This window comes from Crocodylus siamensis, chromosome 4, assembly GCF_052110815.1.
Source record: "Crocodylus siamensis isolate JL-2025a chromosome 4, ASM5211081v1, whole genome shotgun sequence".
Lineage (NCBI taxonomy): Eukaryota > Metazoa > Chordata > Crocodylia > Crocodylidae > Crocodylus > Crocodylus siamensis.
Window position 1 is genome coordinate 94,524,611 of NC_143398.1, and position 26,778 is coordinate 94,551,388.

Below are 26,778 nucleotides of genomic sequence, written 5' to 3' on the forward strand. Positions count from 1 at the left end.
GGGCGCCTCGCTTCTAGAAGGTTCCGGCCGCAGCAGCGCGGCGGGGCCGAGGGGCGGGGCCGCGGGGAGGGTGGGGCCGGGGTTGGGGCTGGGGAGGTGGCGCGGGGCGGGCAGCGGAGAGGAGGGGCTGGTGCTGGGCTGCACTGCACGCTGCGCGGCCCGCCATGGACCCGCGGAAGCTGAGCGAGTTGCGCTCCTTCGTGAAGCTGTGCAAGGAGAACCCGGCGCTGCTGCACGCCGAGGAACTGCGGTTCCTGCGCGACTGGGTCGAGAGGTGAGGCAAGGCAGCCCCTGTCTTTCTGTGGGGCGGCCGCCGCTGCGCATGCGTCGCACCCCCCCCCCCCGCCCCCGCGGAGGGAGCGGCGCCCGCGCTTCGGAGTTTGGAGGGGATGGGGGGGCTGCCAGGGAGGCGGGGCCTGCTACGTTTTGAAGAAGCGGCCCGGGAGGGGCTCCCAAGTCCTAAGCGGCCGCGGAGTAAGACGGGCTAGGACTAGGGGTCTCCCCGCGAGGCGAGGAGGCCGCTTCAGACTGAGGGAAAGAAGGGCTTTATGTCTCCCGCGGGGCGCCGGGAGGGGACAGCTCCTTGCACCTCCCGGGAGCGTGGGGGTGGGGGAGCTGCAGAGCTCCTCTGGTGGTGGCCTGCCTCAGCCCTGCCCCGGGATGGAGCCCGCGGCCACATGTGGCCGGCGGGTGAGCAAACCTCGCCTTTCTCGGAGCCAACACTGTCAGGGGTGCTGCCTGGGGGCTCGGCCAGCTTCCAGCCTGTCCTTGAGGGGGAAGGAGGCATCCTTTGCACTTGAGCAGGGGAGTGAGGGGCGGGGGGCTTGCAGTCCCAGATTCCCAGTTTACTCTTTTCAGCCTCTGCTCTTTGCCACTGTGTGACATACAGGCCCTTTTATTGGAGGGTGTTCATCAAGCGGCCAGTGGGACTGCTTGTTAGGAGTGACTAGTTTCCCAAAAGAGGAGGCCGTGACCTCCTTTACAGGAGTTAGAAAACACAACTGAAGTCCAGGGTCACAGCTGACAAAGTACTGGAAAGTTTCTGGTTTGTGGAAGAGCCAGGTAATACAGGAACCTGGGCAGGAGGCACCTATGGTCTGACCCCATCAATGGCAGTTCTTAAGTTCTAGCACAGTGGTTTTCAACCTTTTTTTATTGGTGAACCCCTTTGGCAATTTCAGTTGGAGGTATGGACCCCTTTGAGTTGTAAGTGCAGGCATTCACTTGCTTTTGATTGATCAATCAGTCCCTTTCTGCGGACCCATTAGACATAGTCTGCAGACCCCCAGGGGTCCATAGAGCACAGGTTGTAAACCACTGCTGTAGCACCGCACACCAACTGCCTCTTGCTACATGCGTGTAGAACCCCTTGCTTCAAGCAGCTTCCCATTTCCTAAGGCCGGGCAGCTACAATACACGTGCGCTGTATTTATGGCTCCAGGTAGTGTTTTTATTTTGGATTTGGAGGTGACCTAACCCAGGTGTTTCTCACAGTGAATATCTCTGTATCTCCCCCCGCCCCCCATCAGAATCAGCTGTACCCAGGCTTGGTGAGTTTGGAGAACCAGAGAGGGAGTGTCTGTTGGGTCCTGACAGCTAGAATCGTTCTGTGTGTAGATATGGGAAGTGCAGGGAAAGGGCTTGGCTGCAAGGAGGAAGTTCATGTTTTTTTATTCTGTCAGACTTAGTATCTGTTTAAAAGCCCATACCTGTTTAAAAACAAAATAACAAAAAAAAACACACCCCAAAACACCAAAGTAGAATGTCTTAGACTACTGCTGTCTTAGGTGTTGAAGACACTATAGGGGAAATGGCTGTAATGTCCATTTTGCAGCAGTTCAGCTAATAACTCATCTTAATCAGGCTCCCCCGTTTGGATCATCTTTTTCTTTTTTTCTTTTTTTTGCTTTCGGAACTGATTGTTTCAAGTTGAACATTCACATTTAAACTCCTGAATGCAAGAAACTTTCTCAATGAACATCAAGTCCTCACTTTACACATCTAGATGTACAAGTATACAGAATTCATTGGGTTGTTTATTAGGGTTTTTTAAAACGATGTACTCTTATTTTCTTGTATACACCATGCCTTTGTATACAGTATGCATCCTGTATTTGGAAGGCAGCATGAAGAAAAAAAAACTTTTATAATAACAACTAGGGAGCCATGCCTGCTGCCAGCCCCACGCACCAGATCAGGCCTGTTGGGCTGGACCCACTGTGTGACAGGGTCAGCCATGCATGACAGTCAGATCCAGTGTGTGAGGCCTTGTCATCTGTGGGTGGGTGGGACTCTGTGGGTCTGGAAATTTGGCACCAGATCTCCAGACACATGGAGATCTGTATTTCTCATTTGCTTGGGGGTCTTAAGTCACGTTTTGCAAATAATACAAGGTTTCATGTCTGCATTTATTGCCTTTTTGGGGTAAATGATTGAAAAACTTAGTGTAAAACTATAGTGTCATCAGTCCCTCCTCAGGTTGAGCAGATGAGGCAGTCTTTGAAAATGTCTTGTAAACACTTTTCTTCTTTTATTAAGCTTTCAGAGTAGCACTGAAATGCACTTAAGATCCATATGTATCCATCTAATGCTCTTAAGTTCTGGGTATTGTCCAAGTTGGCACTATTTGTAGTGCCAGTAACCATTATACATTCAAGCTGAATTAAAACTCAAGTGGTAGGTTTTCTGAGCATGTAGAACAGGAGTCTCTCGGGACTGCAGGCCATGCACTATGCCTGTTTCTACTCATCATTAGTACGGTATTGATCATTTGTACTATTAGGAGAGTTGAAGAAACAGCTAGTGGAGAAGTTGTAGCTGTTTTCTGAAAGGGAAAAAAAGATTAGGAGGAATGTTGTCAAGTGGCAGTACTCATATCTAGGGGTTTTTTTTAAGGCATTTTCAGAATGCAGAACTCCTTGATATAGCATACACTGAGTGACTTAATTTACTAAGGGTGTATGCAGTGCTTCCCAGTAGTTAGAGGACATACCCACTTACCCTAATGATCCTTATTAAGCTGTACTTTCTGAACCCTGCTCATCTAGAGTCTTAATGCAGTAGAACAGTTTGTGCTGTTAAAGGGACTGTGCCAACATAAACAGCATGTCTTGCCTACCAGTGGCGAAGAACATTTAGATGCTGTGATGATGTAACAGATTTTCTTTAGTTCTCTCTGTGCCTGCATTGTTTTATGAATATTAAGATTCAGTATTTTTTTTTTGTGTATGTGCAGGCCTTTCATGAGAGCTTTTAATAAGAAAGTATGATTGAGCATAGCAGTATACTGTTTTCAGACGGCTAGGATTTAACTAGGCTTCTCCATCAGACTGCGTTCCTATCTAGTAAAAATTATTAACTTTTTTTTGAAGTAACTTGGATAAAATTTGGTTAGCATTTCAGCCTTCTTTACTCAAACTTTGTTTATAGATCAAAGAAAAGAACAAGCTATTTCAGGCAGATTGACAGATATTCTTTTCAAAAAAGAAACAGGTAGTGTAAACTAGGGAGTTTAAAACAGAAAGGCCAACTGAGTTGGAACTAACTGTTGTTACTTACTGTAGGTCTGGCTTTTGCTGTTCAGTGCTTTTACTTTGACAACAGTGATAGTTTGGTTTTACTTCTACCTTTGGGACAGTCTTTTCTTATTCTAAGCTCAAATCCTGCTGAAAGGCCTGTACTTGATTAATCTAGTCTTTAATTTTTGTTCTCCCTATTCCTCCTCCTTTCCTAAAAAGCATGGGAGGTACGGTACCACCTGCTCCAGCCAGTGCATCTGAAGAGGAGACGGTTAAGGTAAGAGTGCATTTTTATTGCAGGGGGGGCGGGGGGGAATAGTTTGACAGAAAAATCGTAGTATTTCAGGGGGGAAACCTGTTCAAAGTTTTCAGTGGGACAAGTGAATTTATAGAAGCTTTTAAATAGGGCGTCTCTACAGAGTTTGAACTGTGACAGCTTCAGACTGATCTACTTGTAGTAGGTAGTGAATACCTTTTTGCTAAAGACCACTCTTCCCAGTGTACCTCAGATGGTGTTTTCATCCAGCTACTACACACAGTGAACAAAAGAGTGGTCCTTCCCACCAAATACTGTGTACACTGATGGTTTAGCCAGATTTAAAAAGCAGTTGGACAGATTGTTGGAGGCAAGGTGCATCTTCTAGTTACTGACCATGAGAGTTACAGGTTCAGCCTCTAAATCAGAACTTCCTAGACACTAAATGCTGGAGGCTGCAAGTGAGAGAGGAACAGTGGGAAAAACCCTGGTCATACTCTGTTCACTCTCCCTTTCACCATCCACTCTTCACTGTGACACAGGATACTTAGCAAGATGAAGCTATGGTTCAGCATGCAGACATAGGAAGTATAAAGAAACAGAGGCAGTTGATCAGCATGATAGGAAATGGCAAAAGCAGCTGAACTGTTAAATGTTTTATACTCATTGCAGCAAAAATATTTTCAAAGTATAATTTAAGAGTGGGTAATGAGGTAGCTTTGGGGGATGTTTATGGTAAGCTTTAGAGAAGTGTTGTTTGTGTGAAAGTTTTATTAGTAGGTGATGAAAGTTGGCATTGTTGGCCAGTTTGAGGTGGGGTGGGAATGGTATCTCCATGGGGAATGAGGCATTTTGTGTAGGTATAGACAATATGTAGTGTTGTAATTGCAGGGGCTTGGACTTAGTGGCCCTTCCAGTTCCATGTTTTTATAGACTGTGATGGGGCCTGACAGTGAGGACAAGCCAGTTTATATTTTGGGGATAGTGAAACTATAGCCCTTGGGTTGTTTAAATGCAGTTTCTGAAGAAAGCGTAATAGGAGGAAAAGAGTGGCCAGATCTATCTAGATGCCTATTATTTGCCATTTGATTTTCCACCCCCCAAACCCTTCCCTTCCAGTTTTTTATAATTTTCTCTAAGAAGCTATCTAATGATAAATTACTGTTTGAATTAGGGTGGCACATTGATTCTGGGGCATATGCCACACTTGGCAATGTTGTGTTCTTACAGCTCTCATCCACGCCAAGATTCTGGTTTGCAACAAGAAGGGCTAAGAAGTTTGGCCACTTCTGTCATGTTTGTCACAGTGGAAGGATCCAGAGAGAGGAGTGATGTGGGCAAAACAAAGGGCTAAGAAAAAGTAGTCTTTGCAGTGGCATTCTGAATGTCTGTGGGATAATATTGCTTTAATGGTTTTTCTATCTGGGCTGATTTAACAGGAAAGGATGCATGTTAGAATTGTTAGAGAATTTCTGACTCAGAAGAAATGAAGTGGAGAGGTAAGAGAAGCAGTCTCTAGTTAATTCAACACTTTGTTCTGTTGAGCCCACCAGGTAGGAGCTAGTTCATGCTCATTGCATTGCTGTGTCTGAAGTGGATAATATTGTTTGGGCTGGCTAACTTAGTCATTGATTCTGAGAGCAAATCTTAGAGAGGACTATGTTCTGATTTATAAAGTGTATCCTAAATTGAGTTCTCTGTTCCAAATTTTAGCTAGTCTCAGGCAGTGTTTGCATGTGTTGGGTAGAGTTGTGTTTTAAATCCAAAAAAACAAGCACTTTGGTTGTAGTGGAATATACTTTTGTTCTTGATGATGTTATAGTTAGAGTTTTCAAGTGTCCTAGAATTGCTATGGATATAGGGTCTAGCCAATAGATGATAAATATGCATGACTTCCTGTCTATTCTTCACTAGGACGAAGCGGACAAGCCACCAGAAGAGCCAGCTAAGCCACCTGAGCCTCAGAGTGAAGAGAGTGACTTGGGTGAGGAAGATAACTACTGTTAGTGCAACTATTACCTTTTTAATGACTCTAGCTTTTCTACTCTTGTCTGTTGATGGAAGAATTATTAATCTTGTTATATTAGTGTTCAAATCACTAACTTTTTTCACAGAAATTGACAATGAGGGAGTGATTGAACCAGACAGTGAAGAGCCTCAAGAAATGGGAGACGAAAATGTGGAGGTAAATGCAGCAACTTTAGCTTGTGATGCACTGGGGAAGTTGCTACTTCTGTATCTTGACTCGGAATCAAACTCTAAAGCAATAGAGGCCAACTTTTTTTGGCAAGCATATCACAGATTAGGCCCATGCCCTTCCTCGGTACCACTTCCATGCCCTTCCTCTGCCTAATCTTCTGCTTTGCTTACTGTTCTATCTGTTGCCATGCTGCCTGTCTCCTTCATGATGTAGTGCGTGCCAGACACAGGCTGCCCATGCATCTTGCAGTTCTTCTGCCACAGTTTGTCCACCTCTGCTCTAAAGGAAAGATATGTCTTTTTAGATAACCAGTCTGTGATTTGGGTGTCTTTAGTTCTTCCTTCTAATTAGGAAAAACCTTAATTTTAGGCCAATAAGTTTTCTAACTCAAGGCCAGCTTCCGACAGAGGCTGCATCAAAACTCCTATTAGCTTCAATGAGAAGATAACTGGGCGTGCCAAGAAGAAAATGAGCCATTATGACTTTTTGTTCCTAGAACATCTATGAGTTGTTAAAAATTAGATGTAATGAATTTGAACAGTTTGAGCAATGAAGGCAGAGCACATTCTATAAGGTGCTGTCTTCAGCTCAAATTAATCTGGGTCTTCTAGAGTTAAAGAACTGTAGTTCCCTTCACTGACCACTCTGGGCCCACTGCTTTTGGTGTAGAGACTTTGCTGCTTTTTTTTTAGGTAACTGAAGAGATGATGGACCAGGCAAATGAGAAGAAGATGGAAGCCATTAATGCCCTTGGTGAAGGTGAGTAGCTGCATGATTTAATATGTATGTTAGAATTTAGCTGCTGTCTTCTGATGTGGTGTCTATTTGATGGCCCATTAAATTCTGATTTAACGTATTCTGGAATGCTTCCAGCAGGAAGAAAGGAGTGTGGCTAGAGAGTGGGTTGTTTAAAAGCACTTTTGGCAGAATTCATTTTTGTATTGCATTTCAGATGAATTTAGCCTTCCTCCCAAGAGATGCCCAGCAAAATGGTACCATTTGAAGTGCAGAAGGGGGACCATCTAGCAGTAGTCTTCTCCTGGCTTTTGACTTCATTATGACTATTGCTCTTCTTGCCTGGCAGAACTCTTTCCCCTCAGCCTGCTTCTTTTTGAGCGAAGAAACTAGTGTTTGTTTTTAAATGATTATTCTACAACTCCAGACTTCAGTGTGGCTAGTTTGTACATGGGTGCATATGGCATGCTCTAGGCCATGTGCATTAACTCCATTTCAGTGGACGTGTCCACATTCATTAACACGCCGTAATTTTGGCATATTAAGTTTAGTACTTGTAATAACAGGTACTAGCTTAATGTGCCATTATCAGCACTACTGCGCATTACCAAAACAAATGAATGCTTGTTGCATGATGCTTAATGCGCATTGGACTAATCTAATGTGCAGTAGAATTAGTTCAATGGGCATTAAGCATCTTGTGTAGAGGCACCCAGCGTTTCCTAAACTTTTGATACCTGGGGCTACTTTTTTTTTCTTCTGAGTTTAAAAGTAGCAGCATGCTTCACTCACTGGTCTGTGGACCTAAGCCCACCACACAGGGCTGGTGTTCTTGCCGCATGCTAGTATGTTACAACACAAACTTTGGGAATTACTGTTGTATTTTAATGGTGAAACTTAAGTTGTGCTGCCGTTTATTTTGGCAGTTAGAAACTTAATTTGTAAGCTGTTTCAGTGTTCTCATATTAGTACGGAGTTGTCTGAGTTTTGAAAGGGCTTTATTTTTACTGTAATTTCAACTGTTAAATTTGTAATAGTGTAAAACCTTTAAAATATATTTTGTTTACTCACCCTAAATACAGCCTAAAACAACATTATTTTGTGTAGCAGCCTGATTTCAGAATTTCAAATATTTTTGTCCTCCCCAATAAGAATATAAAAACTACCATTTACTGGGTCATAGCATAGGTCTATCTTGCCCAGTATGCTGTATCACAGTGGCAGAGGGTGGATGCTGAAAGGGATATTGAACTGGGTATGACCAAGGTTTATTTCACTGTTCTCTCACTTGCAGTTTCCAGCACAATACTAACTAGACTGTGGTAACCTTTTTAAAAAATTCACCTCTTTTTAACATTAATGGCAGGAGTATGCGTTTTGGTCCAGAATATCTGCCTTCAGTTGTATTATAATAACTTTTTAAGATGACTAAATTTCATGTTGGCTTTGAATATTGTACCGTTAAGTCCTTGCCTCTTGTTGGTTTTATAATTGTACACCTGTAATTTTAAAAATAAATTCTTTCCTGTTAAAGACCCATATAAAGAAAGGGTTTGCATACCTGACCAGACACAATGCCAAATGCACAAACTGAACTGAAAATAGAGGATTTTTCTTTCATGTCATAGCAATCGTTGTCTGTTTTTAGCAATAATAATTAGTGTTCCAGAAACATGTGGCTCTTATTATAATGATGTTTTGTGTTGTCTTTTTAAGGTATGCCTGAGTGCACAAATCTGCCTAAGAAAGGTGGGAACTTTCTTTTAATCTTAGTGTGTGGTGGTTTTGAAATGTTATTTATATCGGCTTTCAGGTGAACTTCAACAAGCCATTGACTTGTTCACAGCAGCTATCAAGTTGAATCCTTGTTTGGCCATCTTGTATGCTAAACGAGCTAGGTGAGTAGCACAAACTACTGATGCATTTTCATGATCTTTCTACAGGTGTCACAGTGCAAGGGAAAAACAAAGTTCTGTCTCAGATTTGATGTGGATAGGCTGAATGAAGAGAGAGGGGGGGAAAACAAGCATACTTTGAACCTTGGCAGAAGTAAATAGTCCTTCTAGTTTTACATCTCACTTCATTTAGACTTAACCCTAAAATAATGGGACAGGGTTATATTGGCCTTCACCTTAGGGAAGGCCTTAGTTCATGTCTGTGCATGGCTGGCCTCTTTTCCCCAGACTCCTATATCAAAGTTTGCATATGTATAGTCCCTAACTTTGTTTTATATCTAAGTTAATCTTGGCCGATACGAATGCTTGGGTATCAACATTCTCTGTGATTACATTGGTTCTCATCGGTCTCTTTCTGGTGTTACCCGGGAAGGACCCTTCCCAGTGCCACTTGTAGCTCCAGGCACCTGCCAGTGGTTGCACTCTTGGAGATGGACAAAACTTCAGTTACTTTAACATCAAAACATGTTGGTAAACTGATGCAGACAAAATAACTAACTTAAACTATGCTCTTATGTAAAGAATACAAAAAGCTTGACTGAATCCTAATACTGAAGTTGCAGAATAATGAAACAATAGCTGTGACATAACAGAAAATACCCTATATGTTAAACTAAAAGTTTCAGTCCCACCCTTCCACTTGGGAGATCCAAAATGTTACCTGGTCTTAGTTTTTCATCTCACAATAGATCAGCTTAGAAAAAAATACCTGCTCACTTACACTATGGGAACTACAGCTCTTCTTTTGTCCACAGCTAGTTCATAACTGATGCAACAGGCTATTGTCTTTGTCACTTTGAAAACCTATGTCAGAAGGCATTCAAACTATTTTAAATGTTTAGCTTCTTGTACCATCCTAGGTTAAGGCTTAAACATCCATTGTTTCTTACTGTTTTCTTCCTCTTATCTGGGGTGGGCCTATTGATAGAGTTTTGGTATACTCCCATTAAAAAAAACAGTGAAGGAAATGCTTGGAATTTGTTAACCCTGATGTCTTCATTCAGAAAGCTGTTTCAACACTACAGAAAATCACAGTAGTTCAAGGTCGCAGGCTTAATTCTCAGATATCTAGATGCTCTGGGCCTCTTCTTTGTGCCCCATGTAGCATCTCCTTCAGCCCCACATCCCTCTTCACCTTTCTGCCTACTGTTTGAGTGGGTTTTGGGGGGCTATTTGGTTGGGAAACCACCTCCTGGAAGGTAGGATAGTCGAGTCCTTGTGATCCCCTGGTGCTACCAGTTCGTTTAACTGAGTTCTGCATTTAAGGAATAAACCTTTTCACAAATATTTAGCTCTAAAGAAAATTCAACTGTAAGATGGTCTGCTTGCTTTTGTGTGGGGCTTTTTTGTGAGAGTCTGGTGGCTTTGTTCTCCTCTCTGCTTCATTATTGCTAAAAAGAGAAAAAGGAACAAAATTGGCTTGACCATGACACTATTTGGTGATAAACTCTGAATATTAGTGGGAGCGGGGAAGGTGGAGACACAGGCCTCTTGCATCTCAAAATCAGTTTGCATTAGAGTTCTTTAAATGTGTATCTTATTCTCTCACCTCTTGAAGTTGATTGTATGAAAAACACTGGAACCATTTCTGATGAAGAGTTTAGTGGTGGTTGAATATGCACATTACATTTTGTCCTCCTTACAGTGTTTTTGTGAAACTGCAGAAGCCAAATGCTGCCATTAGAGATTGTGACAGAGCCATTACCATTAACCCAGATTCAGCACAGACCTACAAGTGGCGGGGGAAAGCACACAGGTAAAGAATTGCAGCCACAATTCACCTCCGTTACTTTTCCACTGTGTTTCCATTGTAGAGTCTGTTGTGTGGTGCTGTAGTACTTTGAAGTCATAGCATAATGAATTATTGCCTATGATTAAGTTTGGGTGGCTGAAGCTTTTTGGTGAGAAGGGAGATAACGCTGGTACTGGTACTAGATGTGCTAAAAACTATTGCATGTCTTCTCATTGGTCACTGAACAGCCTAAGTTATAGGGCCATGATTTTTGTGGAATATAATTCTCTTTTTTCTAAAGGATTTCAAAGCAGTTTATGTGAATAAAGTTAAACTTCTTGGGAAGAGTAGCTTTTACTACAAGTCCTAGCTGAAATTTTAAGACGTAGTTATGCGGCGTGTAGCTGTTATAACAGGCATTTGGCCAACAAGATAATGGAATATCTCAACTCTTATTATAAAATTAAAAAACAAACAAACCCTAAAAAATAAATAAAGAACTTGTTATTGCTTCAGTTCTGGGTTTGTTTTTTGGGGTTTTTTGTTTTTTAAAGAATACTTTTAATACATTTAAATAGTGAAAATGACCTTTTTAAGGAATATTTAAAGGTACAGAGCTATGCAAACTAACCAGCCATAATGTTCAACTACCAGTTGGCTTAACTGTCTGTAACAAACTATGTATGCTATGGTAGTGTGATGTTGGGATGCTCCTTGTCCCCAAGCCCCTCTCCACTGCTTTGCTGTATGTTTACAAGAAACAGAGAAGGATTTCCCCTTGGGGTAACTCCTTATCCCAGGAAACCTTAATTCCTCATGTCCCAGACCAGACCTTGCAGCTTCAGAAGAGGAAAATGTATGTAGAATACTATCGATTGCCTCCTCCATAGAAGAAACATGTTAGTAATTATCAATCATTCTGAAAATAACCTTAACCACAGACAATTATTAAAGTATCTAACATAGAAAAAAAAATCATTCAACAAGGAAAATAAATCATACACACTTAACCATAAGCTGGAGAACAGATTGCAAAAAACACAAAAATGGGCGGGGGCATGGAAGTCTCACCCTGCTTTTCACACTAGACAGCAGCACTAGTGAACAGTCCCACTCACTCATTTCCTCTACAGTAGGGCTGTCCACTGGCAGCTAGTGGGCTTCATGGCAGCCTGGGGCTTGTACCTGACTAGTGCTCCACCTATTGCTCTAGATGCTGCTGTAACTGGGGTCTCCTGAGCTCCTCAACTATTCTCTCAGCTTGCACTTCCTGCTCCTGCCTTGGGAGTTGGCTTAGGGGCCTGTGGCTTGCAGTAGCGTGGCCCCTCCAGCCACTTAAAATTTCGACAGCACTGCTGTACAGTTTACCCAGCTTTCCTCCAACTGTGGACCTAGACCAGGAGTGGGCAAAATATGGCCTGCAGGCTGGATTCAGCCTGTGGCAGGTCCCTTAGTCCCATGTCCCAGGCACAGTCCAGCTGTGGCGCACCCTGCCACCCTCTGGATGCACAGCAGGGCTGGGGTGGCTCTGCAGCTGAACTGTCTTTCTAGACTGCCCAGGTGGTAGGTGGCTCTTTTCTGGTTGCCTCATCCAAGCAGTACTGGCGGGGAACCGTGCTGCACAGCTCTGACCCTGTGTGCATGTGCCTGCTCCTGGCTTGCCCATCTGGGCTCAGCAGTGGCAGCATGGGACACCCTCACCCTCCACACACCCCTTCTTCCCCCCCCCCCCCCCCCCCCACGGTCCCCATCAATATACAAAAGTAAGACTTAATTTTGAGCTATTATACAATCAGCTCTCTATACACAACAGCACACACAAATCAGGACAAAAATATTTTTAAAAATAAAATTAAAACATGTTATCAACATTTGATTTTTAGTATACAATTTTTTTTTTCCAGTTCCAAGATGGCAAGCCCCCTTCCCAAAAGGAGTACTTCTCGGGGCAGGGGGAGGGACTTCCCATGGCAAAGGTCAGGGGTTAGGGGGCTGGACTTCCAGTCCCAAGATGGCGCTTAGGGCGGGACTACCCTTGCTCCCCTTGACAGCTTGCTAAAACTCAGTAAGTGGCTCCCCCCCTGAAATAGCTGCCTGCCCCTGGCCAGCAATGTCAATAATTCTAGACAAGGAGCTTTCTCCAAAGACATTTTTATGTCTTATTTTCCCATTCAGTCTTCAAGTTGTATGTGTATGTTGTGCATATTGTGATGACTTCTTACCCTGAGATAAGCATGACTGTCATATTAAGAGTTCTTAATTCAGTTTTGTATTCCTGGGATGTAAAAATACTTAACATCCTTGCATATGACTTCTTCTTAGATAGAAAATGTTACTTGCATTTTTCTCAGCTATTCTGCTATCTAAGGAGTGAAAAATACCTTCTAAGTGACAGTCTCCTGTTGATGAATTCTCTCTGCAAAGGGCTTTCCCTCTGAAACATAAACAATTTCTGTGTGGATGAGCCTCTAATGTATATACCACCGCTTCCCTGGCTGATCAACATGCATAACTATGCCAGTTGCATATTTTGGAGATCAGATGCATCTCTGGGATGTAAATAGTTATCATCTGGTTTAGGCATTTCTGAAAGACTGAGAAAAAATTACTTTCCTGGCTTTACAATTTTTTCATGAAAATTTATGGGTCTGGCCAGCGCTGAATGGTCTTAAGACCTGGCTGGATGGATAGCTCTGCCCATGTTAAAAAATTAGGTGTTTGGTCCTCTAGACATGCTATCATCCAACTAAATTTTTGTACAGTGATGTGGTACCTGTTATAGATATAATACACCTCCACCCTTTCCTTTAGGAATATCTTCTTTTCTAACAGCAGTCTTTTTTTGCGCAGTTGAGAATTGTGACGCAAACAAAAGCTCTGAAGCCAGTTAGGCTTCTCTTCCATCAGAAGTGGCTGTTTTGGTGGTATAAAGGATGGAAATATTCCTCACTAGTTTTTCCGATTTGGTTTCTGTGATGAACAGTGACTTATCAGCAAGTTCTGGTGTTTTCAGTAACCAATCGGATACTGTTGTATTCACCCTTAAAAGGCTAATGCTGTTATCATTAGTTGCAAGTACTTTCACGGGAAGGAAGGGAAGAGAATCTGTGGGGCAACATCTCTGTTAACATCTTCTCAATTCCAGGCTTCTGGGTCACTGGGAGGAGGCTGCACATGATCTTGCTTTGGCATGTAAACTGGATTATGATGAAGAGGCTAGTGCCATGTTAAAGGAGGTGCAGCCCAGAGTAAGTAGAGTCTGATCAAGGAGTGAATCTATTGGCATCTCTGTGGTGACCTTAATCTTGCACGGCACACTGTAAACTTTCTAGAAAAGTGTCCAGTAGAACTACATCAGTGTCTTTGCAGCCTCTGATGTTTCCAGACTAGATTATGAAGTCATTCTGTGACTCCAGCTACTTTAGTTTCTTCCTCCCCATGGACAGTTGTAGGAAACAGGATGTCTGAAAGTTTCCTGTATATAATAACATTACAAACCCACCTGTGTATCTCTCTTGTTCTTCGGAGTTCTGATCTAAGATAGTTTCATAACCTTGGGTCCAAATACTCAGTGCTTCAAAATGCTTTAGTGAGCATTAAGTCCTTGAGATTTAGTAGCACTGGGGATTTATTCTGCACTTGTGGAAATTAAGAGGCAATATTCTCAATATAGTTATGATGATAAATGCTGCTGCTGGTTTCCCGCAAGGGGGCAGCATATGCTTTCCTTTTAAAAGCAGTTATAATCTTTCAAAGTAGGCAGGTACTTACACTACAAACAAATTCCTGTACTCAGCAGCATGGCTTAATCTGTATACCATACCCCTATAAAAGGCATTTTCTACTGATACAACTTCTTAACTATTTTACAAGCTTAAACTGTCCCATGAATGAGCCTGCTGATCTCCTGGGATCTCTTGTCTGTTGCAAACCAAAGTATGGTCATCTTCATATATTCATATCAGATAAGTATATAATTTACTTAATGACGGTAACACAATGCTGGTCTCAATATTTTATCAGCAGCTGATATGTTACCTACAGAGTGATCAAATGTTTAAATTGTTTAAGTGCATAGCATTTCTCAGCTCCTGTCTTTTGGTGATTGTTCTCTATTTTAACTGCATAATAATTGAAAAAATTGACTAGCAGCTGTCAATTTCAAGGCTGCAACCATAAAACCCAAGTTGCTGCTTGGCTTTGAAAGTGGCTTAGCTGCTTATTTACTACTATACAAGGACTTGAGTGGTTACTTTGCCACTCACAACAAGGAAGTTTTGTGTTGGGGTGTAATGACACATACAGCTGAGAGCACAGTAGGTCATCTACTGTATTTACTTTTTACTTGAATAGGTTTTCTTCCCCCCAGTCAGCATGGCGGGATGGGGGGAAGCCCGTCTTACAATCACATACAAGGAAAGCTCACTGTCTGTCATTAAATTGCTGCCAAAAACAGCATGTGTTCAGTAATGGAAACCAGCTATGAAGCTGATTTAAATGCAGCCAACAGTGAGCACAGCTATAAAATGCATGACCTGTGGGACAAAAGTTCCTGATGGGAACCTTTTTTTTTTCACACATGGTCCTTATAAAATGGTGCGGGGAGGTAGTTTCTTCCCCAGGAGAAAGAAGCACTGGGCCTGGAAGTACTGCAATACCAGGCTGGCACTTTGGTACCAAAAATGGTAATGGGAACCTTTTAAAAAAAAATTTAAAAAAATTCATTTAGGCCAAATCCAGTTAAATTGGTTTTGAATTCCATCCACTGTGCAGAGCTCGGTTGTTCAGGTCCGTGTGATGTTACCACCAGCAAGTTTCTTCCCTCCTAGACTCTTTAGCCTGGGGTTTTGGATGCTCCCAAATCCATGGCAGGCATCTTGCATGCAAGCCCGTAGGTCTTGGGGTTCAGATGCCCATGATTCATGGTTGCTGTTATCCAAAAGGATGAAGCTAAGGGGAAATCCCACATCTCCATAAAATAAGCATGTAGCTGAGATCCTCACACTGGGAGGCTGTAGTACATTCTCATACTGGGGCTTGCCTGCATTGCATTGGGCAAGTCTCCACCCTCAACTACACAAATACGCAAGGACTACACTTGATAACTTGATCTGACCCAAAAGGGGTCAAACTATCTGTGTTAAAAGGCATTCTTAAAGGATAAGACACATGCATAATGTGTTCAGTTTAAATGCATAGCCTTTTTCAGTTCTGGGGCTATGGACTTAAAAGAACTTCTGTGTAAACAGTGTTGGTTAAGTTCATAGTGTTGTCGGTGCCATGTTATTGGCATCCTTTTTAAAGCTTTTCAGTAGTCAGTTGAACTAAAGCAAGCTAGTCAGTTCAGGGGCTGATAGTATATATCTGTGACAGGACTGTGTACTTAATCAGATTTTCTTTGGGGCCCTGGTACTATTGAGGGGGGTATGGGTAGACATTTGGACATATTTAGACACTGTTTTAAAAGGTTGTAATGTGAAAGCCCAGAAGCCATCCATGTTTGTGTGTTTAACCTTCTTGGAGCTAGCTCAGTGGTGAAATTTATCAATGTCAGTATAAAATGAGCATTTCCAGTGTGTCCTTTGTAATATGCATGGCAATATTCATTGTTCCTTTTCTCAGGCTCAGAAAATTGCTGAGCACCGGAGGAAGTATGAGCGAAAGCGGGAAGAAAAAGAAATCAAGGAAAGGATGGAGCGAGTAAAGAAAGCACGAGAAGAACATGAGAGAGCACAAAGGGTGGGCTTTTTATTTGACTGTTAAAAATAGTGCTGTGTGTGATCAATAATGTGGTGTTTTGAAGGTTAACCTTTGGGGGAAAAATTCTGCTATATATTTCCTTTTTGTACTTTTTTTGTAACATAGTGTAGGGGGTGTGACCCTCCTTAACTAACTGATAAATTGGGAGCAGAATTTTGTATCACTATTAACTTTTATCACTTTGTATGTAAACAAGTTTTATCACATCTTGTAATTTGTACCTCCCTTGTTTCAAGGTTGTACACCAGAATTACCACTTTTTAAAGAAAGCTGTACCCCTTATGGTTGCAAAGAACCTGTGTTTGGACTATCCTCCCATGTGCCCCCTTCCTGTAACAAGCTGAAGCCTTTTCAGTTTTTGATTTGAGCTGAAGTGTGTGATTTCTGTCCATATGCAGAGAGCTTGTTTCACTGAACATGAGTGACTTATTCTGGCATGTTTTCCTCTCCAATTTTTTCTTTCTCCCTCAGTACATACCATCACCTGGCTTTGTGTGTATCCAGGTACTTACATGGTTATTGGTGCCATGGTTGAAGTGCCTAATATGGCCACTTGCACTGTGTTTGCAAAACTGTCTGCAATATCACCACTTTTTCCAGACTGTGACATGCTTTTATTTGTAGGAGGAAGAAGCCCGGCGACAGGCAGGAGGAGCTCAATTTGGTGGCTTCCCAGGTATTCCTTCTTCCCTCCCCTCTCTCCTTCCTGCATTAATAGCAGAAAGTTTCTGGCTTTCTCGGGAAAGGTGGGTTTGCTTACGCTCGTGGCCAGGGAGAGTTGCTACTGGATGGGGTTGACTTGGTCTCTTCTTGTGCTTAAATGTAGATAACTAGAAACCATTTTTCCTTCCCCCATTAAATGTATCCTTATTCTTTGTATGTTGCAGGTGGCTTTCCTGGAGGAATGCCTGGAATGGCAGGAATGCCTGGTCTCAATGAGATTCTCAGTGACCCAGAGGTTCTTGCAGCTATGCAGGTGAGAGTTGGAAGCCACTGAACTTGAAAATCTTTCTTTCATTTTATGCATGTTCATGAATACTGGGATGAGAGACAGGGGTGTAGAGACATGATCTTTCTCAATCTAATCCTTTGAAAGGGAAACGAACCAAAAAGCCAAATATTGAAACCCTGCCAATAAACATAAAGGTCTTTCTCTAGCTGGCTGAGGCTTGCTTTCTGTTAACATCCCATTTTATCATAGTGTTATAAGCCAAACCAAAAGTATAACCTGCATAGGGAACTCTGTTTTCTGGGAGCTTTTTGTCAGTCACATAGGCCATTAATACACATACCATTTTGTGCTACAAGCCACTGGAGATCCAGCGCATCTGCATGCAAACTGATGCAGCCGGCGCTGCATCGCATGCGTTTGTATAAATGGGGAAATGTGCATCGGTGCTGGGAAAATAGCAGTGGTGTGCTTTTGAACTAAAACACCTTTGATGTGTGTTAGTTCAAAAGTGCACTACCGCCATTTTCTCAGCGCTGGTGTGCATTTTACTATTTATACAAAAATGTATAATGTGACAGCGCTGGGAACTTTCGAAAGCACCCGGTGCTGTGTCACACATCTAAAAATGCCTATGGAGTGAAGTTATCTCAAAAGGCTTTTAGAAGATTTGAGCATACTGTACGTGACTTTACAACTTATTCTCTGAACATGCACACACAGATCTTATTGGTAAAATTTATATATAAGCTCAGGTCAGCGCTTTTTTCTTTGTACTGTTATGACATCTTAGGTGGCTAGCTCTATAGAATTTTTTTGCTTTGTGCTGTGGTTTTTGCCTTGTACAAAACTTTAATCAGCAAGATGCATCAGTGAATTGATCTGGAAAATCCTGTTACATCTCTGAAAGTCTACTTTCCCATTTTAAGCCTATTTCTACCTTGTTAAACCAGTTAGTGTTAGAGTAGAGAAGCCTTTCACCAGTTTGCCCCAGGGCTTTTGTCAGCCTTTTTTAAGTTATGGGTGGAGCAGAAACAATGCTGATGGGAAGTCTATAAAAATATTTTTCATTTCTCTTTTTGTTTAATCATTTCAGAATTGTGTGTTAATAATGAATCACTAGTACATTGGCACACTGAACCCCATGCTTGCCATCATATTGACATGTATCACATACCCATCTGCGGAGGGTTTTTTTACAAGCTAATAACATATTACTCACATAATGGATATTATTTGAGGGTGCACATTGTTTTGGTAACAAAGGATGAAGGGAGAAGATTTTTTCCAGAATCTTAACTATGTGGCTAAATGCTGGCCCCAGGCAGGAGGGGCAGAGCCCACTCTACAGTATCACTCAGTCTGTAGCTGCAGCTTCAGAACTATGTATCTAATGCTTGACAGCTATAACTGGGTTAAAAATAACTGAAGGATACACTCTGCCCCTCCTTTCTGTGCTAGAAGAACACAGCCCAGAGCAGCCATTATGTGATTCAATTTCAGTGCAGAAAATGTAGCTTCCTTAAGGGTTCAGGATGCCCCACCCTAATTTTAGAGGACTGATTTTTTTGTGGGGAAATGGTGCATATGGTATATGAGTAAATATGGCATAGAAAGACTCCTGTGACTGAATCCTAGCCTTCACTTAAATCATGTCATAGCTCATTCTGTTTTTGGAGCTGATTTATAGTTGTGTATAGAGATGACTTGAAAAGTAGCCAAGAGGGCTGCTTTTGTATACATTTACTGGCTACCCCTGCTAAGTACAGTGATTCTCAACCAGGGTGCTGTAGCACCCTGGGCTGCCTTGAGATCCTATCAGGGGTGCCACACGATGTTAGCACTGTTAGATGTGCAAACATGATTCTCAAGATAAACTGAGATTTCAAACAGGAATCCATAGCCTCAAAAACATTCCAACCTACTGTGGTCTTTCTGAGTTCTTTGAAACAAGTAATTGCTCTGTTTTTCTGTAGTCAAAAATCAAATGCAACCTAAGAGTTGACATCTTCCAAAGGGTGCCTTGTCTCAGAAGGTCTTGGAGCCTAAAAAGATTGAGAACCTCAGTCTTAGAATTTTACAGGAAGTCTGAACTCCTGTTTGAAGAAGCTGCTTCCCTTTTAAGTGAACAGCTTTTTTTTTCTTGTCCCTAAAATGCTACCCTCTTTAAGATAACTACCTGGTCAATTCAATTTCTTTGAATTGTTTTAAGCATTGTAAGCATTTTACATGGCAAAAATGAAAACATTAACTTTTATTATTGTGTTCTCTTCAAGGCCAGTAACCTTGTGTTTTGTTTTGTTTTTAAATCTAGTCTTATACCACTTTGTAACCTGTTTCTGATACAGTTTAGATGAGCATTATTGTGGGGAAAGGAGACAAATGGCTTTCCTAACCCCTGTTTTTGAAGGCTATCTCTTCATGGCTTGCTTCTTCCTGCTTTGGGTTCTGTATTTTTATATGGTTGTATACACGTCACTGGCTTTATTTGGGCATTATAATTTCCCATGTTAAAGGAATTTACCTCTTGGCATGTGTAAGGTGCTTATCACTTCTTGTAAACTGGCAGCTGTTTGCAGTGTGGTTATGTCTCAGAACCATATGCCCAAACATAGTGATCCACAGAAGTGCATACCTTGGAACAGGCTTTAGGGTTTTGTTTTCCTCAACAAATATTTCCTCCTAGTGGAGTTGTCAGAGTATCCCAGTCTAGAAATTCTGATGCTGACATCATCTCAACCTAACTTGTTATCTCTGTAATATGTTATGTCCTGTATACTGGGGACTTCCCTTCTGAACTGTCACAGTGTGATAGGTTGACATGTAAGAAAGAAGCACTACGACAAAAAAATGTTTATTATTGCATTAGTATGTTTCAGCCTAACAATCTTCAGTGTTGCATAATCTGCATATAATGAACAAATGAGTGTAACCTAAGTTTTGAGTGAAATGTTTTGATTTGTAGGATTGTTAGAAGATCTTAATGGGCACAAAGGTGAAAAATAAAAATATTGTATATCAAGAATATACAAAAATATTGTATATAAAGACCATTGGACATGAACTTGACCAGTGCACAGTACACTTCGGGCATGCACATTCTACTTGGACTTTTACAGACATCCCACTTCTGTGTTGAGAACCTGTTCTTGCACTTGGTCATTCAGCAAATTTAAAATATTTAGCACTGTTTTCCTTGTGGTCAAATGGCAGTTTTTTAAGTTTGAACTTGATGTGTATGTGCCAGTATTTTAGTTTTATTCAGGAGAGGGGAGAAAATGGATCTAGTTTCCATTTGTTCATATCCAGTATCTTGGTTTTCTCACACCTTCCTAGTACATTTTTTTTTCTGGGGAGAGACAAAACATCTGAAATTTCAGTCAGAAGAAATCTGAAACAACAGGCTGTCTTCACCAGATAACTTTCTTTTCCCTCTTCAGAGAATTGTTGGATGTCCCTAACATGTTTGTAAAATTTATATTGACTTTTTAAAATGCTTCAAATGATGTACACAAATACAGTGATGTTCAAATACAATTTTGAATTGGACTAGCTATTGGCTAAGCACAGTTTATACTATGATGTTCTGCTAGTGTGGAGGCAGGGTGCTAGCATGGTTGCACAGAAAGCTCAAGTAGTCTTCCCAAAATACTTCAAAAACCTTTGAAAAAGTTTTGGAATTATGGGATGGAAAGCTCAAGGGTATTGCAGCTGAAACTTTAAAAGTTAGAAAAGACATGGCAAAAATGGAATGATTACAATAATTTGATGCAATGAACCATTTGTGTTTAAGAGCATATGCTCACCAGAAAAGTTAATACCAATAGAGCTTTTTGGCTTAAGTTTTGGAAGCTTTACAGCCAGACTTGCCTTTCTAACCTCCGCTATGGTGTTGATAGCCACGTAAGCTGTAGTATGTGCACACGTGGATTCATGGGCTTATTCAAAAGCTCTTAGACAAACAGTACAAAGGGCAAAGGCATTTTTGTATCAGCAGTACAAAAAAAAAAGTTTTATTTATGATTCCTTTTAATTAAGTAGTGAAAATAAAATTGGTGTTACATGTTTAAGAATGGGCAATGAATGTAATTCAAAAAGGATGTGGAAAAGCTTGAGAGTCCGGAGAAGAGCGCGCATGATCAGAAGTCAGGAAAACAGACCTTACAATGAAAGGCTGAGAGCTGTGAGGCTCTTTAGCCTGGAAAAGTGCAGGCTTAGAGGCAGTCTGATGGCCACCTATAAATTCATCGGGGTGACCACCAGTATCTGGGGGAACATCTGTTCACCAGAGTGCCCCAGGGGATGATGAGGTCAAACGGTGATAAACTACTACAAGACTGTTTCAGGCTGGACATAAGGAAGAATTTCTTTACTGTCCAAGCCCCCAAGGTCTGGAACAGCCTGCCATCAGAGGTGGTTCAAGCACCTGCATTGAACACCTTCAAGAAAATTTTCGATGATTATCACACTGGGATCGTATGATCCCAGCTGACTTCCTGCCCCTCAGGCAGGGGACTGGACTCGATCTTCTGAGGTCCCTTCCGGCCCTAATGTCTATGAAATCTGTGAAATCTTAGGCTGTGTCCAGACAAGTGCCGAAGGTGTGCCACTGCTACTTGTCCCCAGGGAACTAAATGTCCATGCTCATCTGGCCATGGCCTTAGTGAGCATGCTTTATGAAAGTTAACTTTTCTCACTCCTCTTAGGTCAAAACATTCCATACTTAAAGTCAACTCAGAGGTGAAAATCCTAGAAATCAAACAAGCCAGGCAACCTAGGTTTTGTGCTCGTTGGTCTAAAACCAATTTTAAATTTGGAAATTTAGTTCTGAATCTTTGATTAAACAAAGTATGAAACTTTGCTTTGGAGGGCCTTTCTGCAGTTTATGCTCGACCATGGTAGTTATCAACCTTGATAGGTTGTGGGCTTGAATGACCCAGCTTGAGCTGACTCTGGTGTGCTCTCGTGGCTGCTATTTCTCCCCATGGTGGCAAGGGGAGAACTCCTACAGTTGCTGCTTCTCCATGCTGCCAAAAACACCACTAAAGCCATGAACCAGATGAAATGGGTTTATGGGCTAGATCCAGCTTGCAGGCCATAGGTTGCTGACCCCTTCCCTACAGAATGGGTTGGTTTGGTGGTGCCTCCTGTTCAGAAACAGCAGATTTAAAGAGGTTGTGAAATTGGGCACTAACCGTTTTCTTCCCCTTACAGTGGGGTCCTTCAACCCCATTTTTGTTGGAATATGCAGACATTAGATTGCATCTTTATTTTGACTTTTTCACTGTGTTTAGTTTTATGCTCTAGGATTATTGCATGAAATCTTAAAAATAGATGGTTTTCATTATATAGGCAGCATTTAAGGTCTAAAATCTGCTACCGTGCTCACTTAGCCACACTGGTACCTTCAGGACGCTCTCTCTTATGGAAGTTTCTGCATGGTGTTTTTATTAAGTCTTTGAAGTAATGTTTAGGTGTGCTTTATGTTTGTTTTTAGTCTCAATAGATTTACTTTTTAATGCTAAAGTAAAATTTTAAGGCAGTTTTTAAGATTTACCAGTACACATTTTAAAATGCAAAGGAATCAGTAATTTAACATGTGTTTGGAAGAGATTTGCTTTTCCTGTGTTGAGTGTGGCTTACATCCTTCCTCCCCTCCCTCATGTTTTTGCTTTGTGTAATACCATAGTTTAACCTAAACTATTCATGGAAAGTGATATAATTCTCTTTGCTTAAATATCTCCATCCCATTCCCTCTGCAGTTTTATCACAATTCAGTTGTTCCCAATATACTAAATAACATGCCAGTCTCCAAAACACTACCTGCAGTATCTTTTTGCACATTGTTGTCATGGTAATTTGGTAATAACTAAAGATTACCTAATGAATTGCAAAATGTAGTACAGCAATACCTGGGTTTTCTTTAGAGATTTCATCCATGACTTGAACTGGCCTTGCACTGCTCAGCTTTAGGCATCAATCAAGTTGTGTCCAGCATTGCATTGCCTTCAGCTTCAATCTCTAGTACTGTCAGAAGATTTAACTCTTTAGGCCTTGTAGTAATAGAGTAAAATTTTAATAAATCTGTTCTTTTTGTTTTGTAGGATCCAGAAGTTATGGTTGCATTCCAAGATGTTGCCCAGAACCCAGCTAATATGTCAAAGTACCAAAATAATCCCAAGGTCATGAATCTCATTGGCAAACTGTCAGCCAAATTTGGAAGTAAACCATAAAATCCCTTATACTAAAACCGCATCTAAATGAGAAAAAGGATTGATTACTTACCAGAAATTGCAATAACACAAACCATTGTACCTCTCATCTTCTCTAGAGAGAAGTGGGGTGTTTTAAAGAGAATTACTCTCTTGCCTCCAAGCATCACATGTATTGCAATGATTGGTTTACAGTTGCTCAAATTTATATAAAAATAAAATATTTTCAATTACCTCTGCCCAAGAGTTGCAGCAAGTATTAAAGGCCATCTCTTTCAAATGAAGACTTACAAGAAATTGTAATCTTCCAGTAGATAGTTTAATTCAACCAAAACTGTTAACCTGGCTATCCAATGAGTAAAGAAAGCGGAACTTTAACTTTGGGGTCTGTATTATTCCTCTGGGACAAAAACTTGGTCTAATCATAGGTAGGTATGGTGGGACAAGTGTAAAGTGTTAACTGGATGAAGGAACTATCTACAGTTATTGTTGCTCAGATCTTTTTATTTCCTGTACGGGTGGATGGGTGATCAGCTGTATATAGCTGTTCTAAATCAAAACCAACCAGGGTGACCAGTATAACTTTGGGTTATACACTGGAACTTCTGGCAGTGCTGAAAATGGCAGACCTTACCCACAACATCCATGCAGCAGAAGGAAAATCTATGTTTTTGAATGGTATGCGCAGATCGTGGCTGCTACTGAGGCTTGGTTACTTGCTCTACTCCTGTCAAGCGCACTTACATAGTGCTTTATATTGTCCAAGCAGGTAAGGGAGAGCACCACCTGCTCCTTTTTGTTCTTGATTGGCAGCTCATCAGTGGGTGCACTTGCTTTCTTTGAGGCATTTCTTTGGATTACATCCACTTGAAAATTGGAGGGAAGGAAACTTGTTCCCACTACAGCCTGTGGCCCATCAAATGTGCAAGTCGTTAGGGGGACACAAATGTAGAACTGTTTTGTTTATCAGTTATGGGGAAAGTAAACCCAATAATAGAGCAACTCTGGGTCTGAGTGCATTTGACTCCTAATATGCTTACAGAATTAAATTGAATCTCTTGGCCAAAGTTTTCAGCTTTTTTCTTTTTTCAGTCCTCTTGTCAGTTAAAGTAGTTTTCCACTACCTAGTCTTCCATCTTTAATTTTGTCTTTTTTTTTTAATATAATGCTGTTCCAGTGGTCCCCATGTAGATTCATGGTTTTGGGGCTTGGGATAAGGAAAAGGTGGAGTAGTTGGCACAAAGAGGGCATATTTTTTAACATTTTGTGAATTTACAGCATGGGTATTCTTGGAACAGTGTGTCTTTGCTGATGTGTTCAGTGGATTTGTGACTAACACAATAAAGACATTTGCTGCTTCTGCTTTGTCTTTTGTCTTTACTAAACATTACCTCCTACTTTCTGAATTGGGAAATTTAATGTAAGTGGCTCTGTGTTGTTTAAGTCTTCTGCAAGTTCTGTCCTTTGCTGTTGTAATTTTGTGTCTGAAGCCATAACTGATGTTTTATTAAATTTTTAATCTGGACTTGCTTAGGAACTTAAAAAATACCTGCAAAAATAACCCCCCAAACGCTTCTTTACAATACTGCAGAGTGAAAATAATGTGATTTTTTTTTTTTCCTTTTGCTTAAGAAATAAAATTCTGAATACTTTTGCCTTTTAAAAATAAAATAAGGTTTTGAAAAATTGTTTCTTGGCTTTGTGTAACTTGTAGTAAACTAATATTGTTAAACTGAAACGCTTTTATACAGGACACAATTCTTAACCAAACAATATCCAGTTGTGTGCGTCAGTGAGGACCAACTGCCTAACTAAATATGTATCTTCCCTACAAAGTTAAATCAAGTTGTGCAGTTTTTCATAGGTAGGATCTAGGGCAGGATTGTTCCCTGGCTTGGGCTAGCTGGTAGGAGACTGACACCAGTATTCTTGTGGAAATGTTAATAGGGCCCAAAGGCCAGCTCTGTACCACTCATCTGTTTGACATCCCTGAATGAAATGACTTTATATTGTAGATCAGCAGCTGGCAACTGTAGTGGGCAAACTGAGTTATACTAAGACTCAGTCGGAGTCTAGGCCTTCCCAGAGCTAAGCAATAAAATTGTACAAAGTGCCTTTATAGGGCAGTGGAAAAAGTGAGTGCTGTGATTGGTATTGTGGGTGAACTAGGTACAAGTTTTTCCTAAAAAGAAATTAAATAAAAAACTGAGTAGGATTGGAGTACCGTATCTAAAAAGATGAAAGCGTGGAACCTGAGGATTGGACAGTTTGGGAAGAGAAAGTTACAGAAGTAATGAACAAACAAAGGAATAGAGTATGTTGTTACTCTGGAGAAACAGGCAGCCATGGATTCCACTTGAATATCTGGAAAGCCAGAAACAAACATCCCGCACACCCAGTGGACCCAAGCACAGTACTACCAAGGGTTGCTGCTCTAGCATTTAAAGGAGCCACTTGCCAGGTTGCATTACAGGGAGGAAACTTGTAATAGTGCTGAGGGGTTACTGTTAAAGTTCACTTGATACCAAAATACTGCTGATAGTGTTGGTGGTGCCTTTTTTGCTGGGGGTGCACCACAATGTTCAGGGGGTGCACGTGCACCAGTATGCACCCCCTATGTGTTGCCAATGCCATACAGGAAATTACTTCCTTCTTCCTGAGCAAAAGGAAGAGAACAAAGAACTCTGCTGCTGGAGATGCACAGTGACTTTGCCAGGAATTTGAACCACTTATACTTTGCCACCAGTTAGCGCAGGGTAGAAGGTGCTGGAGAAGACCAGCAGAGGCAGGCTTCAGTTAAGAATGTTGGAAGTAGATGAAGTGACAGGTGCATTGTCCAGGATTGCCAGCAGCAAAGAGATAAAAGCATACTGAATGATTGCCTATAGGTCTCAACACAACTGAAGTCTTGGCCCTGGTACAAGTCTGGAACTCTTACTATGGCCTTCCCTCTCTGCTACCAAGTCCAGCAGCTGATGTTGTCTGGTAGCCAGTTGAGGGATAGAGCATGTGACCAGCAGCACCCTGTGCACTCTCCTTCCCTGCATGCATGGTACGCTGATGAAATACATGAACAGGAGATGTTACAAAGCTGCAGAAAAACTTATCTAATCTGGGTGACACAACCACATGCTCCTTGGTGGGTGACCTAATAAGTGCCCATGTGATAATGATACAAACCCATTTAGGAATTTAAGAGTGGAAGGAGGGCAGGGGAAATCCTGTACCATCCTGTCATGTGTCCAAAGTAGGCTATACAGGTGTCTAAATTTAAACAACTGGGTGTAAAAGCTGATATTTCCTTGCCAGCCTCCATTGCCGCAACCCTGACAGTTGACTCTCTAATGGCAAACTGACCAACCTTTAGTAGTCTGGGTATGTCCACTTCCAAATGGCAATGACTACGCGTTTCCGGGATTTTTATGGTCTTTCTCATTGTAGCCAGCTGCTATAGTTCCAGG

The 26,778-nt window shown here is 41.5% G+C and overlaps 1 protein-coding gene across 1 annotated transcript; it reads left to right on the forward strand.

Moving 5' to 3' along the window:
• The first annotated feature begins 86 nt into the window (after positions 1-86).
• ST13 (ST13 Hsp70 interacting protein) lies at positions 87-25,005 on the forward strand. The gene is made up of 12 exons (XM_090042963.1): positions 87-274; positions 3,738-3,795; positions 5,689-5,758; positions 5,889-5,959; positions 6,667-6,733; positions 8,523-8,607; positions 10,310-10,420; positions 13,542-13,644; positions 16,019-16,135; positions 16,781-16,832; positions 17,044-17,132; positions 23,210-25,005. The coding sequence occupies exons 1-12, from the start codon at positions 165-167 to the stop codon at positions 23,336-23,338; spliced, it is 1,062 nt and encodes a 353-aa protein (XP_089899089.1). The 5' UTR covers positions 87-164; the 3' UTR covers positions 23,339-25,005.
• Positions 25,006-26,778: the final 1,773 nt, after the last annotated feature.